The sequence below is a fragment of the Drosophila innubila genome, assembly GCF_004354385.1.
Source record: "Drosophila innubila isolate TH190305 chromosome 3R unlocalized genomic scaffold, UK_Dinn_1.0 2_E_3R, whole genome shotgun sequence".
Classification (NCBI taxonomy): domain Eukaryota; kingdom Metazoa; phylum Arthropoda; class Insecta; order Diptera; family Drosophilidae; genus Drosophila; species Drosophila innubila.
Genome location: NW_022995380.1, coordinates 2,279,734 through 2,297,435, shown reverse-complemented (window position 1 = coordinate 2,297,435; position 17,702 = coordinate 2,279,734). Strand labels below are relative to the sequence as shown.

At 36.9% G+C, this 17,702-nt stretch overlaps 2 protein-coding genes across 2 annotated transcripts; one reads left to right on the top strand and one right to left on the bottom strand.

Annotated features, from left to right (window-relative positions):
- Positions 1-983: 983 nt before the first annotated feature.
- LOC117792168 (geranylgeranyl transferase type-2 subunit alpha) lies at positions 984-2,831 on the top strand. Its single transcript, XM_034632187.1, has 2 exons — positions 984-2,558; positions 2,631-2,831. Exon 1 carries the CDS (start codon positions 1,028-1,030, stop codon positions 2,537-2,539), a length of 1,512 nt encoding a protein of 503 aa, XP_034488078.1. The 5' UTR covers positions 984-1,027; the 3' UTR covers positions 2,540-2,558; positions 2,631-2,831.
- A 9,376-nt stretch (positions 2,832-12,207) lies between these two features.
- LOC117791530 lies at positions 12,208-15,998 on the bottom strand. The gene is made up of 2 exons (XM_034631320.1): positions 15,936-15,998; positions 12,208-12,528 (listed from the first exon to the last, which is right to left on the bottom strand). The coding sequence occupies exons 1-2, from the start codon at positions 15,965-15,967 to the stop codon at positions 12,249-12,251; spliced, it is 312 nt and encodes a 103-aa protein (XP_034487211.1). The 5' UTR covers positions 15,968-15,998; the 3' UTR covers positions 12,208-12,248.
- Between the last annotated feature and the right edge of the window lie 1,704 nt (positions 15,999-17,702).

The following is a 17,702-nucleotide window of genomic DNA, read 5'->3' as shown; positions in this document are numbered from 1 at the left end:
TTTTAAATATTGCTTTGATGTGAACTGCTTACTTTGATTTTAACTACCATACAACAGAAGGCGCCAGAAAAGCGCTCCCCTTTAAAAAACACCCTTTTTGATTTCAAACGAAAAATCTTAATTCAAAACGGTAAATAGATAAAAATTGTATTTTCTTTTAAAACAAAGCCATAGGTGGCGTATTTATGTTTCTAAAAACAGACAAAAGATGGCGTCTAAATTTTGAAACGTGTGGCAGCGTTGGGTTTTAAAACCGAAAATTTGATTATAAATATATTTTAATAAAGAATCTTTTTTTACATTCTGTAATTGTGCGTGAACTGTTGGTAGAATTCTGTCGAGTCTTACTATTATTTTTTAATAGGTTTTGATTCAAAATTTTATTTTAAGTTTTTTCAATGCCATAAGCGCCATCTATATTTCACAAATTTCTCAAAATTAAGTGTGTAGCATACAGCTTTTGTGTCATAGCAATGATTCCATTAATTGACGGAAGGTGGCTCGTTGCGTTATAGCAATGTGGCGGTCTGGCAGCACTGGAAAATTTAAAATTAGTTCAATGCAAATTTCAAAAAGTAATAACTTTGAAATAAATTAAAAATTTGATGAAAATTTAAAATTCGAAATTAGGTAAAATTAAGGAAAACATTTTAATAAAGGTTTGAAGTTCGTCACCTCTCGATGAGAGAAATTACAAAATTCAATTCTAAAAAAAAAAAAAAATATCAAAAAGTTTAGAAAATTCTAGCAAAAACTCTGCATAAATTTAAAAAATTCAAGCTTTAAAATTCAGAAAAATTCCGATTTAGTTGAATTTTCAAAGTTGCAACTGAATTTTCATTTTGATTAAATTAGAACAAGTTGCCAGAGCGGGAAATTTTGTAGGGTGGCAGCCTTCCACACCAGTGCTGTCAAGTTCTTAGGGGCAACAATAGCTCAGAAAATAGCCAGAGCTCGCTATAAAATAGCTAAGTTGGCAACAGTAACAAACAATTAGCAATAATAAGAATAATTTAAATAGGATAAAATGCATGGTCGTGTTAAGGTGCGCACTACGGAGGAGGAGCGAGAGCGGAAGAAGAAGGAGCAGGTGCTCAAGATGCGAGCCTATCGAGCTGCCATGGCACGCATTCAGAGAAAACGCAGCGCCGGGGAACTCGATGACGAATTGCTCGGACTGACGGTGCAAGTTCTGCAGCGAAATCCGGACATTAGCACATTGTGGAACATACGACGAGAGTGTGTGTTAAAGAAGATTGCCCAGGTGGAGAAGGCGACAGAAGCAGCAGCTGCATTAGCTCCAGCTGATAAGGAAGGTGATGGAGAAGGTGATAAGGGCGATGGCGATAAGGAGGTTGTGAAGGGAAAACCCACAGTGATGGAGCTGCAGCAAGGTATCTATACAACTGAGCTGGAACTCACCGAACAGTGCCTGATGGTCAATCCCAAGTCTTATAATAGTTGGCATCATCGCTGTTGGACCCTGGAGCTCAATCCGCAAGCCGACTGGCAGCGTGAACTTCAACTGTGCAACAAGTACTTGAAGTATGATGAACGCAATTTCCACACTTGGGATTACAGGCGCTATGTGAGCGCCAAGGCGGCGGTGCCTGCCGAGCAGGAGCTCGACTTTTGCACGGACAAAATCAAGGTGAACTTCTCCAACTATTCGAGCTGGCATCATCGCAGTCTGCTGTTGCCGCTGTTGTATCCCAATGAGCAGCACGATCGACCCATGAGCGAGCACAAACTGCAGCAGGAACTGGAAATGGTGCTGACGGCAGCGTTCACCGATCCCAACGATAGCAGTGCCTGGTTCTATCAGCGCTGGCTTCTGGGCGGTGGTGTCCAGTTGGATGAACCGGCTACTGTCGCCGCCTTTCGTTGTTGGCCTTATAAAGCACAGTTGGCGTTGAAGAAACCGTGTCCCGATTTGGCATCCATAAAGATACAATTGATAAGCGAGCAGCAAAAGTGGCAAACAGAGTCATGGATATCTGTTAATCATGAGAAAACACTTTGGGAATGCGCCCATAACATCGATATCAATTGCAGTCAGGAGTATGAATTGGAAGTTGGAGGACAGCGTCAGAAGCTCGATGGACATCCAAGTGGCAACAGCATTTATTACTTTATGCCACCTGTGGCTGCTTCCAGCTACAGCAAGGAGTTGCTCACAGAGCTGCAATCGCAGCTGCAATCCTGCCTTGATCTGCTGGAATACGAGCCGGACAGCAAGTGGACGCTGCTGACCAGTGCTCTATTGATGCGCGCCATTGATGCAACCACCTACCACGAGCAGAGTCTCGCTCATTTAGCCAAATTGGAGCAGGTCGATGCTCTGCGCAAGGGATACTACAAGGACTTGGCTGAACGCTGGACAATGGAACTGGCCTTGGCTAAGTGGCCGCAAGCTTCGAGCTTTCCTCAGTCATTCGTGATGCCCATTAAGAATCCAAAGATATCCTATTTACAGTATCTTATTGTTGCGGACACTGTAGCACAAACTGAGGAGTCGTCCAATCCCACCGAGTTATAGCTCTAACGCAACTTAAAAGGTATGTTAACCTGAAGAACACTTATGTTTTTGATGCTGTAATCTTTACTAATCTCTGCTCTCAAATATGTAGATTTAACACTTGGATGCTGGCCTTAATAACTTGAAAATTTGACGCTTTCTGAAACATTTCATATATGTAGCAACAATTTATGTTTATATTATTAGTTTCATAGATATACTACATATTTCCCATTAAGTTAAAAGTCATGCTTGTATATATTTTATGTAATCCACGATAACTGCTAATAAAGAACTTTACATGAAAATCAAATTAAGTATCAGGAAATAAAATTAAATTTAGTTCATTACTCAAGTGCTTTGTGGAAATTACAAGTTTATCATGATTATTTTATAATATTATTTTTTTTGCATTATCGCTGGACCTTGATAATTATAATAATGTAACGACGAAGATGGTCTAACTAGAATTGTTAATTGCTGCACATGATTTTGTTAATCCTTGTTCGGAAAAACAGTAACTATTTCTTATTAGATACATATGCCACAACAAGTTAAGTATATAATTGCCAGAATATATCGACCTCCTGGCGCGAAATTGTCGTATGTGCAAATTTTTTGAAATTGACTTTTTAATTCAAATAATTTCCAGAACGCATCACCTGTTTAAAAATGAAAGCTGAAATGCTGAATTTATGGTCATTGCAGTTAGGTAAAGTCAAGTATGATATTAAGTCTCCTGAAGTTTGCCATAAATTGAATTAAGCAACTGTAAATATGTGGAAAGCGAGGTTGACTCAAAGCAAAAAAATTAGAACTAGTTTGCCGGTGCTACAGTCGAGCATACTCGACTGTTGGACACCCCGTACTTACTATGGCAAAAACTAAGAATGAAAAAAATTAAAAAAAATAATGCATATTCTATCAGATTGGTTACGATGTCCCATAAAACATACAATATTTTCATACTAAGACTTGATTTTCGCCAGATCGGTCATATGACAGCTATATGAGATAGTAGTCCGATTTGAACCAACTTCAGTAAGGATGTAAGAGACTTAATTACAGGCATATTCTATAAGTTTGGTTATGATATCTCATAAAACAAAAAAGTTGTTCAAGCTAAAACTTGATTTTTGATCGATTGTTCCTATGGGCGCTATATGATATAGTGGTCCGATCAAAAAAAAAAAGCTTGATCTGCCTGTAATATAGAGGAATCTACATACCAAGTTTGGTGTCACTAGCTTTTAAATTGTTCTTGTAATTTGGATATAAAACTTTCTATGTCGATTTTTAGGCGGTAAATTGGGTGTGGCCCAATTCTGAAACAAACTTGATCTGCTTGCAATATAGAGGAACCTACATACCAAGTTTGGTGTCTCTAGCTCTTATAGTCTCTGAGATCTAAGTGTTCATACAGACGTCAGGACAGACGGACAGATGGACATTGCTATATCGACTCGTCTATTGATGCTGATCAAGAATATATATACTTTTTAGGGTCTGCCACGCCTCCTTCTGCCTGTTACGTACATTTTTTTTAAAGCAAACTTAATAGACCCCTGTACTTTTTTTAAGTACAGGGTCTTAAAAAGGCTATCCTGTAAAATTAGTTTGTTTTTATTTTTTTTCACATTTTGCGCAAAAGGGTCGAGATGTTACAATGCTTGCAGCTCAAAGAACAAAAAGTGACAAGACAAAGGAACTAAAATGGGCCTCAACTTAAAGTTGTTGCTAAAGTGGCTGTATTGCTGCGGTTGAAGGTGCAACGAAGCGGTTCAAGATTTGTGGTTTTTTGGCGGATCGAGTTGCATAAATTATAATAGAAATGATGGCAGCACATTGTTGGCTGCAGGATGATAGTGAAGGATGTGTATGCTTGTGTCCGCAACATTGGCAGCCGCATGTCATTACGTGCCACATGAACTGACAGCAACAATGTGGCAGAGGGGAAAGGGCAAAGGGAGCGGAGTGCAAACTCTAACACTTTGTGAAGCGTGAGAAAGCGTCTCGAAACGTGAAAGACGTGAAATGTCTCCTGATGCCTTCCCACTGAGGTGTTAATGCACCTACAAAAGCGAAAGGGAGTGAGATAGCTAGTCAGATTAAAAGAGAAAGAGGAAGAAAGATAGACTGGGTACAGGCTGATGCAGCTGGCACCTGGCTGCACGCACACATGGCGTATGCGTAACGTGTGTGTGCATCGAAAATTCAGCAACGTCTACATCTACGAGTATACACGTAGTATATATGAGAACAAACGAGAGCATTCCTTAATGGATATAATTTCATACACGTATCATCGTCATATCCATATCAATGGCATAAGCAACGTCTTGGCATTTAAATTTCCGCTTTAATCCGACCTGTTTCCTAAAGCTCCACATGTCCTCATCTGACTTGATGTTAATTATTGCGCTTCCATTTCTTGTAAATATTTTCTGATGATGCCGCTGCTGCCGGAAAACGTGACTTTGACACGTCGACGCTCATTAAAATGTTTGATACCAATTAAATCGAGCAGCGGGCGTGGCGGAAATCAAAGGCGTAGAAACTGCATCTTATCTTTGCACAGAGCAAAACAAACTTAATTAATAAGATAAGTCAGTTGAGTTGACAGTTGCCGGAAATAAACGGACTGCCAGTTGCAGGCATCACATCACATGTGTTCTGGGCCAAGTTAATGCAATTTTAGTCTAACACAAATTGCATTTGTATGGGTAGTAGTTTAAGCCACATGGGGAAAGAACTTATTGACTCGACATCAATTTGTACGAGAACTTCGAACAACACTACTCCGTCAAGCAATTAGCTGCCACAGAGCATCATAAATACATCTAGCTTTTAAGTATCTTAATCATAGCTTCAGTTACAAGTTTGAGTTGAACATTCCATTAAAATCATGATAGATTATCATGAAGAAAACTAGTATAGATGTATTGGATTCACCTGTCTATAAATCATGCAAAGATAGTAATTTTAATATTAATTTACTTGTCTCTCCTTTCTTTCATTATCCGATTAAAATTTATCATCGTTTTGTTACGTTTTATCTTTCTATATTAATAATTTTTTAAAATTAAATTTTCCACTATTTTATGTCATCTAATTTAGGCGACATAATTAAAATTTTCTGACAAAGACTTTCTAACAGACAAATCTAATTATTTTCTTAACACGATATTAATTTAATTTAAATACTTCTATCTAAGTAGTGTAAATTAGTGCACTAGTCACAAGGTATACATTTAATTAATCTTCTCAAATTTGTATGCACTTTGCTTTTATCTATCGTTAGTCATTTTTATTTTATGAAAATTGTAGTAAAGTATTTTTAAGGGCATCAACTCGTCTTCAATTCTCTTTCTCGTTATCACTCACTAACTCCTTAGGTTAAAATTATGTAAATGATTGCATCATAAAATTAATTTCCAAGACTTTTGGTTGTTTATCTTGCATATTTTGACTACCGGAACTGCTAAACTAGTCCAACTGAAATTGCCAGTAACTCGTACTTCAATGACCACACCCACCACAAACATCCACCAACTCCCTTTTGCATTAGTGTTGTTGTTGTTGTTTTGTTATTGCTTTCGTTGTTACCAGTGGCAAAACTTTAATTGCCTTTAGGCCAAAAACTTTGGAAAATCTGCGCAGAGCATTTCGTTAACATTTCCTGTGACTTTTGGAGAGCAACTGCAATCCCCTCCGAACCACTCTCCCATACACACACACACACACACACACACACATACACCTCCTTGCTACGTTCTGTTGCAGCGTCACCAAGAGTTCGCCAGTTTCTACTTGCCAAAGATTTGAACCCTGCTGTTGTTGTTCCCATGTTTTGTATGCCCTTTTAATTGCCCATTGAAAGTTGTTCACTTGTTAAAATGAACTTTTGCCTTTGGCGGCAATTGTTGTCCCTCAACCCGCTCCCCTCCCTCCGTTCCCATCTCTCCTCAACAAACTCGCCCTTCCACATTGACAAAGTTGCAAGTAAAGTGCGAGCAACAAGCAGCGTGAAAGTATGTGTTATGCAATTAAAAAGTGCCAACCAAAGACACTTTAATCGCATCGAGGCTATTGAATTTCCCACCAACATTGGCAAACAATTTTCACAAGTTTCCCATTGAGTTTGTGACTATACGAATACGAGTAAACTGCGACTGCTTTTCCTAATGAGTTTCTCGTTCTTAGTTGCAACTTTTTTTTTTAACAATAAAATATGAAATTCTGTTTTTCAGCCTCGACATTTATATGAACGCAAAAAAAGAGGGAGAAAAGGGGTAGAGACAGTTGGGTTTCATGTGACAGTCACATCCATTCTCATTCTACACACATCACTGTCTTTCTTCTGCTCCTGCTGTTCTTCAAGCTTTTGGCACATCTGCCTACCACAATTTACATCTACAACAAAAGCGAATACAAATACTGGAAACTGAAATTAGCTAGAGACTCAACGAGAAAAATACTCTATAATCGAGATAGACACGCCTACAATACGAACTCCAAATTTACTACACAGAAAAAAAATCATTCTAAAATTCAAGCTTAAAATACAAGATTTTAGCACGTATTTTTTAAGTATGTATTCAGGAGATTATTGTTAAATTAAGATAGAATGGCAACGATATTAAAAAGTCAACATTAAAAAAGTTAAAGAAGCCTAAATTATTTGATCTAACTAAAAACAAATCTTAAAAAACCCCGAAAATAAAAATATTGTTGAGAAAAATCGGGCTTGATTTAAGAATTTTGTACTTGGTTTAAAAGAAACCGTTATTACCGTACTTCTGGAACCGCATTGGATTAATTTTAGTCCAGAATTCCGGATTTTTATTTCCTGTGTACCTTCATAGTATACACTTACTTATGCTGGGAGATTAATAAATATTTCATTATTTAATAACTCGAAAGAATCGGTAATATTTGGTTTATTTTTAACCAAGCTTGAATTTTTCAGTATTTAATTTCTCGCAAGGATAAATCAATCTTGTACTGATTTTTATTAGATTTTATTAAGTTCTATCTGTTGAGACATTATAGCCTTAAAGTATGTGTATTTATGAAACAGAATTATCGACTGCGAACTAACTGCGAAAAGTAATGCCTTGCTTATATTTAAAGTTTATACAATCGAAATAGTTGAAAGCAAAACTCTCGTGCTAAACAGCATACATTTTACAGGGTATAAAATATGTAGAGCAGCTACGGACTCGTCTCTATTTATCTAAATTTCATCTTTTGTTTGCCGACTTGCATTTCAGTTATTTTAGTTGCATTTTTCATATTTTTTTACGTCTGTCTGCAGTTGACTTTCCACAATTTAAGCATAACAGTGCGAGCACAAATATACACATATATATATATTTATATTTGAACATATATACATACTCGAACTTATATACACTCGTATGTATAAGTATGCTCATGCTACAAACAATATTTGTCTGATTTTCCACATGCATTATCATGTCTAAAAACTGTCTAGCAGTAAGTCATGCTCATTTTGAGACAGTGTGTCTGTGTCTTCTATCTCCCAACGAGGGAGGTGGTCTTCACATGGCAGATATGAAACTACATGCAATATATATGCATAATTTAAGAGCACAGCCTGAAGCTAAATAAACTTTTAAGTTATGACCATAAACTATCATAATTCAATCCTAAATGAAACGCTTGGGACTTGCAAAAAGAACAACAATTATTCTTATTATCAGATTGTTATCAATAATCGCAAAATCGATTTAATTGTAATTTTTATTGTTATGCACACATAAATTGCATTTTATGTCACGTTAAAATAAATGCTTAATGTTATAACGCAATGTCATTAAATTTAACTTAAACCCACAATGGCGTCATTGTGTCACACCAACAACAACAAAAATCGCTGTCGTCGAGCGTGCTTGACTATGAGATATCCTATGCATAGTTTTAACATATTTCCAAGACAAATAGAGTCCAACATCCGTTCAAACTAGTTTTCTGAATAATTTCTATATTTAATATTCGATCTTGATAAAATGCCGTACCGTAGTGAAGATCTAAAAAAACTTTTTACGAGGCAAAAGTCTGGTGACGAAAGTCATTCGATGCCCCAAAATTTCTGTTATCCAGTTTTGTGGTGTTCAATTAAATATATAAATTATAGAATAATTGCCGAACTATTTGTATTTATTATTAGAGTTATAATTATTTTAGAAAGAAGGGTACAGGGTACGCATTTATAAATACCTGCGTTTTTTTTTTCAAAAAGTCGTAGAACAAAAATTTCTAGATTTCCGATAAGAAATAATTCCTCATCATTAAATTAAATATTTTTCAACGCTTTGATACAAACAAACAAACTCCCATATCATCCAATTTTGAGAAGGCCTTTAAGAGTATCAAATTTAATTATCTTTTAAACCAATTGTCGGATTGGGATAGTTTAGGTATCATTCAACGCGAATTTGTAATAAGAAGATAAAAAAATTGCCAAAATTTACCAACTGGCTCCAACGGTCCCGTTAGCTGCAATCATTTTCCACTTATACTCCTTTATCTCATGAGCCAGGTTACCAGGTTACCAGAGTTACCAAAAGTCTTAGTATGAAATTTTCTTAGTTAAAACTATACCTTTCGATCGGTATATAACTCTATCTGATTGTACAGTCGTGCTGCTTTCGTCACAGTGATAACTATTAATATAAAGTACATGAACGTATTTAAATATTTATAATTATGGTTGTTATTTGTTTATTATATGTATTATGTAGATATTGTACTAATAAATATTTTAAAGAATCGGATTTAATTATGAGTTATTATTTGATCGTAGTTTAATTCAGGTTTTAATTCTGTTTTGTCATAATGTTTCTGTATACCTGTTACATGCATTTGCACGAAGTCATAAGACCCTATTCAGCATAAGAGAAAGCAACAACAGCATTACACTGTAACTATGCGCATATAAAATGCATACTTATGCACTATAAACATTAATTTACTTGCCATTTTAGTTAGACGCACAGTTAATTGAAAACAACAACATCCAAATTGCCCCCCTCTCCCCCCACCGCCCTCTTTTTCTAGCACTCCCTTTCAATTTTGGCAGCAACCAGAAGCAAACAAGTCAAATTATGCAAGAAGTGGAAAAAGCATCAGCAACAAAAATGCCAACGAACGTGGCGATGGCTCGGTGGTGCAGAGGTTGCAGAGGGTGCAGTGGGTGAGTGTTTGGGGTCGTTTGCCAGCGCCTGTAATGCCAAATTTAATTGCAATTAATGTGCAACTAAGCGGAAGTGCCACAGCAGCGTGCAATGGCGCTTGCACTTCCGGCGGCCGATTGCCGTTTGTCGGCGCCACAGCAAAATGAAATCTGACGTCAGTTGCAACACAATGGGGCAAGGGGGCAGTAAATGAATGAAATGTGTATGATATAAGAACTCAACATGTCGCAACTGTAGCGCAACATTGTCCAATCCCGTGACACCGTGTGACACCTGCAACTGCAACATAAAATGTACCTCAAACTCAAAATCAAAATGTAAACGGTTCGCCAGTTGCAGCCTGTTTCAGTTTCAGTTTCAGCCATGATGTTACGCTTGCTGGGGATCCATTTCAGCGCTGGAGAGCCGGAATTCAATTACTCGTGCACCATAAACCGATTAACTTATATAAATATTTATATCAGTGAAATGCAGTCAGCAGCGCCCACTGCCTTTATGACTACAAGGGGGCGTGGTCGTGGCCAGTTGGCCAGTTGGCCAGTTGGCCAGTTCAATCGTTGTCCTGTGCTTTTGCATATGCAAACACTTTTACAAGACCATACCCCGTGTCCTGTGTCCTGTATCCCAAGTGCCGAGACATGAGTCGGAGGACAACAATGTGGAGCAGTTGACTGTGGCAATAATTCCATTTTGCATTTGCATTTGTATTTGTTGGCGTTTATGGTCCACTTAAGTGTTGTCATTCGCATCCTTATGCAGGGCGAGAATTTAATGATAACACGTTACGTGTCATTTACAGGCGACAACCCCCTCCATTGGAGCACCACTTGAAGCTCAACAAGAACAACAAGAATGGGTTGTTCTATCCGCACTTGTGGCTATAAATAGTTACCTTCAGTCAGCAGTTCAAGGGAAAGGAGAAAAGGTCCTATAATTGTGATGTCTCTTGTCTGTTCTCTCTGCTGTTCCGTTCTAGTTTGGTGGCAGGCATAGGGGTTAACCTCATGGCCAGAATGGGGGCCAAATTGTGGCTAGACTGTGGTCTGATTTATTGGCTTACGTTCTATTACGATATGTGTGGTTAAAATGTCAACTGATGTCCTTAAGTTGCAGGATTAAGGAGCAGCTAATGGGCACATTATGTGAATCATTGAGTGCCCTGACAGCGGTTGGAATTACAAATCTTGAAATATTTAAGTCAAACTCATTATAGTTTCTATACTTAGTATTTGGATTTTTGTTGCATCAAATTGAATGAGTATCTTTAACGGCAATATGTTACGAGCAAACGATGAAAAAAAGTTTGGATATAGATTTATTTATTACTTCTTCCTATGTTCTAAAAATAAGCATTTTAATCTTCATTAACTTTAAACTTAAACGCTATCTAACAGAATTATTATTAAAATAAACAGATTAATTACCTGCTTAGAACATGAGCTTAAAAAAGCTTAATATATAGTTTTAGACTTAACAGTATTTACATTTCAGCTCAAAAATTGTGATCATATTTCATTGCCGATATAGCAATGTCCGTCTGTCCTGACGTCCTGACGTCTGTATTAACACCTAGATCTCAGAGACTTTAAGTGTTAGAGACACCAAACTTGGTATGTAGGTTGCTTTGTATTGCAAGCACATCAAGTTTGTTTCAGAATTGGGCCACACCCAATTTACCGCCTAAAAATCGACATAGAAAGTGTGATATCCAAATTACAAGAACAATTTAAAAGCTAGTGACACCAAACTTGGGATGTAGATTCGTCTATATTACAGACAGATCAAGCTTGTTTCTTTTTTTGTTCTGATCACTATATCATATAGCGCCCATAGGAACAGTCGATCGAAAATCAAGTTTTAGTATGAAAAACTTTTTTGTTTTATGAGATATCATAAACAAACTTATAGAATATGCGTTTAAGTTAGTATATTACATCCTTACCGAAGTTGGTTCACATCGGACAACTATTTGAGTCGATGGCCCAGTAGCTAGTACTCTAGTCTTTAGTTATTATATTATAAGGAACTTATGTATAATAATTAAATAAATAATAATAATAATAAATTTCATAGAGCTGTCATAGCACCGATCGGGGGAAAATCAAGTCTTAGCATGAAAAACTTTTTTGTTTTTAAGATATCGTAACCAAACTGACTGCTTTTAAGTTTCAGGTGAGCAGAATACTTTTGATTTTTTAGCAAACATAGTTTTTTCCATAGTAAGTACGGGGTCTTTGACAGTCGAGTATGCTCGATCCGGCGGTTGGCGAGCAAAGAAAGCAGGGGGCAGTACCGCCTAGTTTTAAATGTTTTTGGGCCAATACAAGTCGATACAACCAATTAGTTGATTTGATAAAAGAGATGAATTTCCTATTTAGAACATTAAATTATGAGTCCACGCTCGTAACTACGTAATATTATCAGACATAAAATATATAAATTTGTTTTTTGTATTATGTTTACTTTTAATTTTTAATTGAACTGCAACAAAGTATCTTGTATCTGAATATTCACAGGCCCCACTGTCGATTGTGCTTCTGCTGCAGCTGTCGCAACTTGCACTCCAATGTGGCGCGTCCCTCGTATAAAGTCCTTTGCCGCAACAGTCGTCGCTGAAAGGCAAATCGTTGCAGCTGTGTCAGCTGTTGACGCAGCCACAGATGATTAGCCTGGAGCTGGCGTAGCTGGACGAAGACATCAGCATCAACATCAGCATCAACATCAGCATCAGCATTAACATCATTCTGGCACAGATCCACGATTGTTGAATGCGCTCGCATTGAACGGCAGCTGCTGACGAAGACATAAGAATCATGGCATAATTTATACAGATGTGGTAATGGGATTGGGATGCGAATGCGAATTTGGACGAATTACGAATGTGCAGTTGTGAATGTCCTTACGAAGGCAATGTTTTTTTTTCCAACCGCTGAAGAAGACTGACTTCTTTACACAAACTTTTTGTCTTCAAATTACGTATACGCAGCGTATGCCGGCTCTAAGGTTGATTTCAAACTTGTAGCATACAACAACAAAATTTGGATTTTTCTTGTAGTTTTCTAGTTGATTGAGTTAAAAATTGAAAATTTGCCAACATTTGGCCAAGTTTTTAGTTGCTGCTTAATGTCTTGGTTGGTTTGCTGAGCAATATTCACTGATGCGTTCACAAAATTTGCGTAGCATGCCCTCCCCGCACCTTCCCCTTTCACCGCCATCTCCCCTTCCAGATGTCGCAGCGATTGCCTTAGCTACTTGAGGTGGCATAGGCAAAATTGCTTTTACGCTTCAAGCTCCAGCCAAGCATAAAAATGTCTGCTCGACTGCCGGTGCTAAGCCACCCCCTTCCACCAACCCCTGCTACTCCACTCCCTGATGATGTTCGATTTTCAACTATCGATTGAATTTGTATTCGTTTTCTTTCTAGTTCAACTGCCAAACTGTTCAAAAAGAGACGTGACATTCTCTGTCTTTGCACTATTTTGCTGTCTCTGTCTCTGTTACCTTTTCCTTTGTTTGCTTTGGCCAAATTGAACGTAATAGCGTCTTTGTGTGCCCCAAAAGTATTTGCACAATTGCAGCAAACCATCAAAATAGTGCAACAATAAATAAATGCCCTTATTTATTTTATTGCAATACATCAGTGAATCATTTTCTTGTGAAACTTGTTTCACAGCTAATTGTAAGCGGACAAATTTAATTAGTGCAGTTTTGTAAAAGGAATAAATAAATACACTGCAATTTACAAGTCAAGGGCGTACGCAGGTATGTGCAAAAAAGGGAATAATTAGAAAACAATGTAATTTAAAGATGCTATCACAGCTCAAAATTATCAAAATCATTGCAATAATACAATCAGTTGAAAAAAATGTTAAGGAATACATTTTTAAACATAATGGATGGGAAAATTGAGAAAAGTTTGCTTATGCTTGCGTAGACAAAAAGTTCCTGAAGCACAAGTTGTCACCACCACTTAACAAAATTTTCTGTAATTAATTTTTATTTAATTTTTAAAATTCATTCATATTTAACATTACTTGAAAATCACTCAGCCGATCTTAAAGATCATTATAGTTTCCCAAATTTATATATTATATATTTTTTAAATAAGACAATTAATAATGTTTTTTCTCCTTGCTGTGTTTATATAATTGGATTAATAAAGCTTCCGATAAGGTATTAAACATTAAAATCTATGGTGGAAAACCGTCAGGGCATATAAGGGGTTTGCTTGGAATTATTATAATGGAACTTTATTGAAAATTCAAAAATAAGCCATAATAAAACCCTTGCAGCTTAAGTGATGTTTTGTAAATAATATTTTAAATGATTTAAAAACATGCCTACACTTGTAAAACAAAATTAAATTTTGTGAGTTAAATAATACTATTATAGCATGCAAATATGGGAAGTTTTCTTTATCCAGTAGAGAACTTCGCCCCCAGCTCGATTCGATCGCGGTGATGTAGTTGAGCCCTGGTCATTAAAGAAGTTTTTTGTTACGTATGGCAGCTATATGATATAATGGGCCGATTTGAATAAAATTTGTTTTGGGTGTATAAGACATAGGCAGACACTTGCCAGTATTTACATATCACCACCAAGTTTAATTTATAGTCTCTGTTTTCTGCGAGCTACGCCCCCCAGTGGAGTGGAAAAATTTAATGTTTACTGGATCTGCTTGAAATTATAGGGAGGCTACATTCCAAATGTACGCCTAACTCTCACCATCTTTAAAATCTTTTAGTTCATACGAACAGACGGACATAATTGAAACTGCTGATACTGATGAAGAATATATATACACAGGGTATTAAAATACATACTTAAAAAAATTTTTTCTGCGCCCCCCTTAATTTTCTTCCTGCGTATGCCCTTGTTTCAAGGTACATCACAGCGAGCAGTTGAAGCAACTAATACTCAGCACCTTCGCTCTGTTACCCCGACAACCACAATAGGCGAAATTGTGGTACAATCTCAGCGGCTTTTGCACACAAAACTTGCCAAAATGCAGCGACATGTTGTGGTTGCGGGCGCCATCGCTGCGTATACGTAATATTTTGTATGTTTCGCCATGTATGGAAGAGCTCATGAGTTTCATGTTCGAGATGTTCAGATGTTCGACATGCTGTGCAGCAACAAAACCCAATCCGACTCTCGAAAACTCAACAGACAGCAGCGCAGCATGTCGGTTTTAGCCATGGCCAAAATGGCTTGGTGTTTATAAGTCGCCGTGTAGGAACTCCTTACGCGGCTAATGCTTAAGGCCATTGACAGCATTTCGCAGCCAACTTTTTTTGATTAGGTAATTTTTTAAGATTACGTATACATTTCAATTAACTTTATGGCAACAAATGTTGGTAGCATACATTATGAAATCAGTATACAAATATTTAATGGGGTCCTTTTAATAGCCTGCAAACATTGAAGGTAGATTTGTGTCGAGAATTATAACAAAACTTTGCAAAAGGTAGGGTATTAATATTTAAATAATACTAAGCATTTATTTATTCTTCATCTTGTATTTCCTTTTATGCGTATTAGATTGTTCCCTGTTTTGGATGCACTAACCCTTCCCCCCTCAGAAAAAGTAATTACTTACAAGATCAAGTAAATATTATGAAATACAAATAACCTACATACTCTCCATCAGCTCTAAAAATATTATCAAAATCAGATAGTAAACACTAGAAGCGATTCAAGAAATTATTTTTTTAGTGTGGACTAGCGCCATCTGTCGGACGTACCTTGAAAGATGTTGCTTTCTGCATAAATTAATATCCCTGTCATCATGTTGTCAAGCAAACTTGATTAAAGCACTCTCATTTGTCAAAAATGCATACAAATGGGAATTTAAAATTTCAGATCAATATTTAATGCGGTTTGCCATATTTCACACTCATTACCTCTAAAAGCGACACAACAAGAGCAAAAACAGGAACGACAGGCTGAAAATGGCCAATCATGTGTCCCATCATGATGAGCGCAATCAACGTGAAAAACTAATAAGGACGATGATTGCACATCAAGGATAATGCAGTATGAAAGAGAGAATCAAAAATAAACTCGTCGATCATCCAGCTGTCAGAGTGTCAGTGTGTCAATGTGTGTGTGTGTGGGTGTCAGTGTGTGTGTGTGTGTGTGTTGGTCGGGCTTAAAGCACTTATTGCTAAAAATGCAGTTATGTATGTGGAGCTCACCTTTTGGCTTTAATGCAGTCGATAAATACCATATTCACAGAATTTAAGTCAGAAAATAAAATTGTATTCAGAGCTTTAAAATCACGCCTGCTGTGCGTGTGTGTGTGTGTGTGTGCGTGTGTTTGAGGAGGGTGGTAAGAAGCTGCCTAATTGAATACCTATGCCACTAAACTGTGAGCCTGCCTTCTTGCCTCCCTGCCACATGCGGCACTGGCAACTCTAGGCTCTGTGTCTGATGGCAACTTAATTATTTCAGCGGCACGTTGAGGCCGGATTGCGAATGGAGAATAGAGAATGGAGAATAGAGAATGGCGAATGCTGCTTAAGCCAAAACTCACGACAGCTGCAAAAAGAGTAAATAAAGAAAATAAGAACAAAGATATATGTGTACAATTTTATATATGTATATATATTTTTAAATGTATATCTCTATAATACACACGATGCGAAAAAGTGCAAAGCAGTGGCAAGTGAAATAAACAAAAGTTTGCTGCTTGCAACGTGGTGCAGCTGCTGCTTTTATCGCTGTCACTGCCACTGCCTCACTGAGTGAGTGCTATTGAAAATCTGTGCTGAAAGATAAAGTTGGCCTGGCAAACGGATTCAACTGTGAAACGAGCGAATAAAAGAGGACGCGGCTAAAAGGCGGCAAAGAGCACTGACTGAAGATGAAGTGTGTGTTTGACCCCATTGACCTGAACCCTCCCCTTTTCCATGTACCCACATGCAGGAGGGTCCTTTTGTTATTATTTTGGTATTATTCAGGGGCACGATTCATTAACAAATATTGTAGTAGTGTTTTCTGGTATTTTCCAAAAGTCATCAAGTTAATAAAAGCTTCTGATCTGTCGCCAAATGTTTGAGTTGAGCTAATTAAATTTATTAGCTCCACTTTATGCACTATACTTATTGTTTCGAAGGCTATAATGAATATTTTGCACAACATGGCTTTAAAAAACTTTTATTTTATTCACATAAGAAAAGTTTTAAAAGCAATATTTCAAGCAGGTATAAAAGGTGCGAGTAGAAAGCGACGTAGTCATTATTTTCTCCCTTTGGTAAAAAACTAGTTCAGTCTCTTTTTTAACCCTTATGTGTGTAAAATTTATTTTCCCCAATATTATTATTTAATCAGTATTTTGGAAAACATTCGTATCAATTTTTTTCTTTTGTTTCGAATTAGTTCTCATTTTCTTTGGCAAATTAAAATCATTATTTTTTGAAATTGATATTTTTCGTCAATATACACTCGAGAAATTCCGGGCTATATCAGCTTGTACAGTTTTACATATATTTTATAACAAGTAACTATTTTGTTTTCATGCATATTTTTAATTGGCATGCAACAATTCAACACTTTTATTAAAAGGAATCATTTGCAGAAATTAATTCAGGGAAATAAATGATTTTATAATTAAATTTATGTTGATGCAAATAATTAAAATTAATTCATTAATCAAAAATATTGTTTTAATAAAGTGGATAATGTGTGATAGGCTTGGGGTTAAATGACTTTGGCAGAAATTGAGCTGGGGAAAGGAGACAGAAAGTAATTAAAGTTTTTGACAGTAACTTTAAAAACTGCAGAATATAAAACACACACACGAGTGGCACAATTAACGCCTGCAACTTTAATTGCGTTTAAATATTGTGGGTGCTCAGGCGGGTAAAGTATCTAACGGATTCGTTTGTAGTTCACTTTTGGGTGGCGCCCAACGTGGCCAACGTGACATGTCAACCGCAGGCGGCGGCTCAAAAGCGTAAGCA

What these genes read in the sequence shown, in the direction of transcription:
- LOC117792168 (XM_034632187.1), top strand. Translation starts at nt 1,028, where the DNA reads ATGCATGGTCGTGTTAAGGTGCGCACTACGGAGGAGGAGCGAGAGCGG.
- LOC117791530 (XM_034631320.1), bottom strand. Translation starts at nt 15,967, where the DNA reads ATGGTATTTATCGACTGCATTAAAGCCAAAAG. An exon ending in GACTGCATTAAAGCCAAAAG is followed by an intron (nt 12,529 to 15,935) that starts GTGAGCTCCACA and finishes CTTCGTCAGCAG; the next exon opens with CTGCCGTTCAATGCGAGCGC.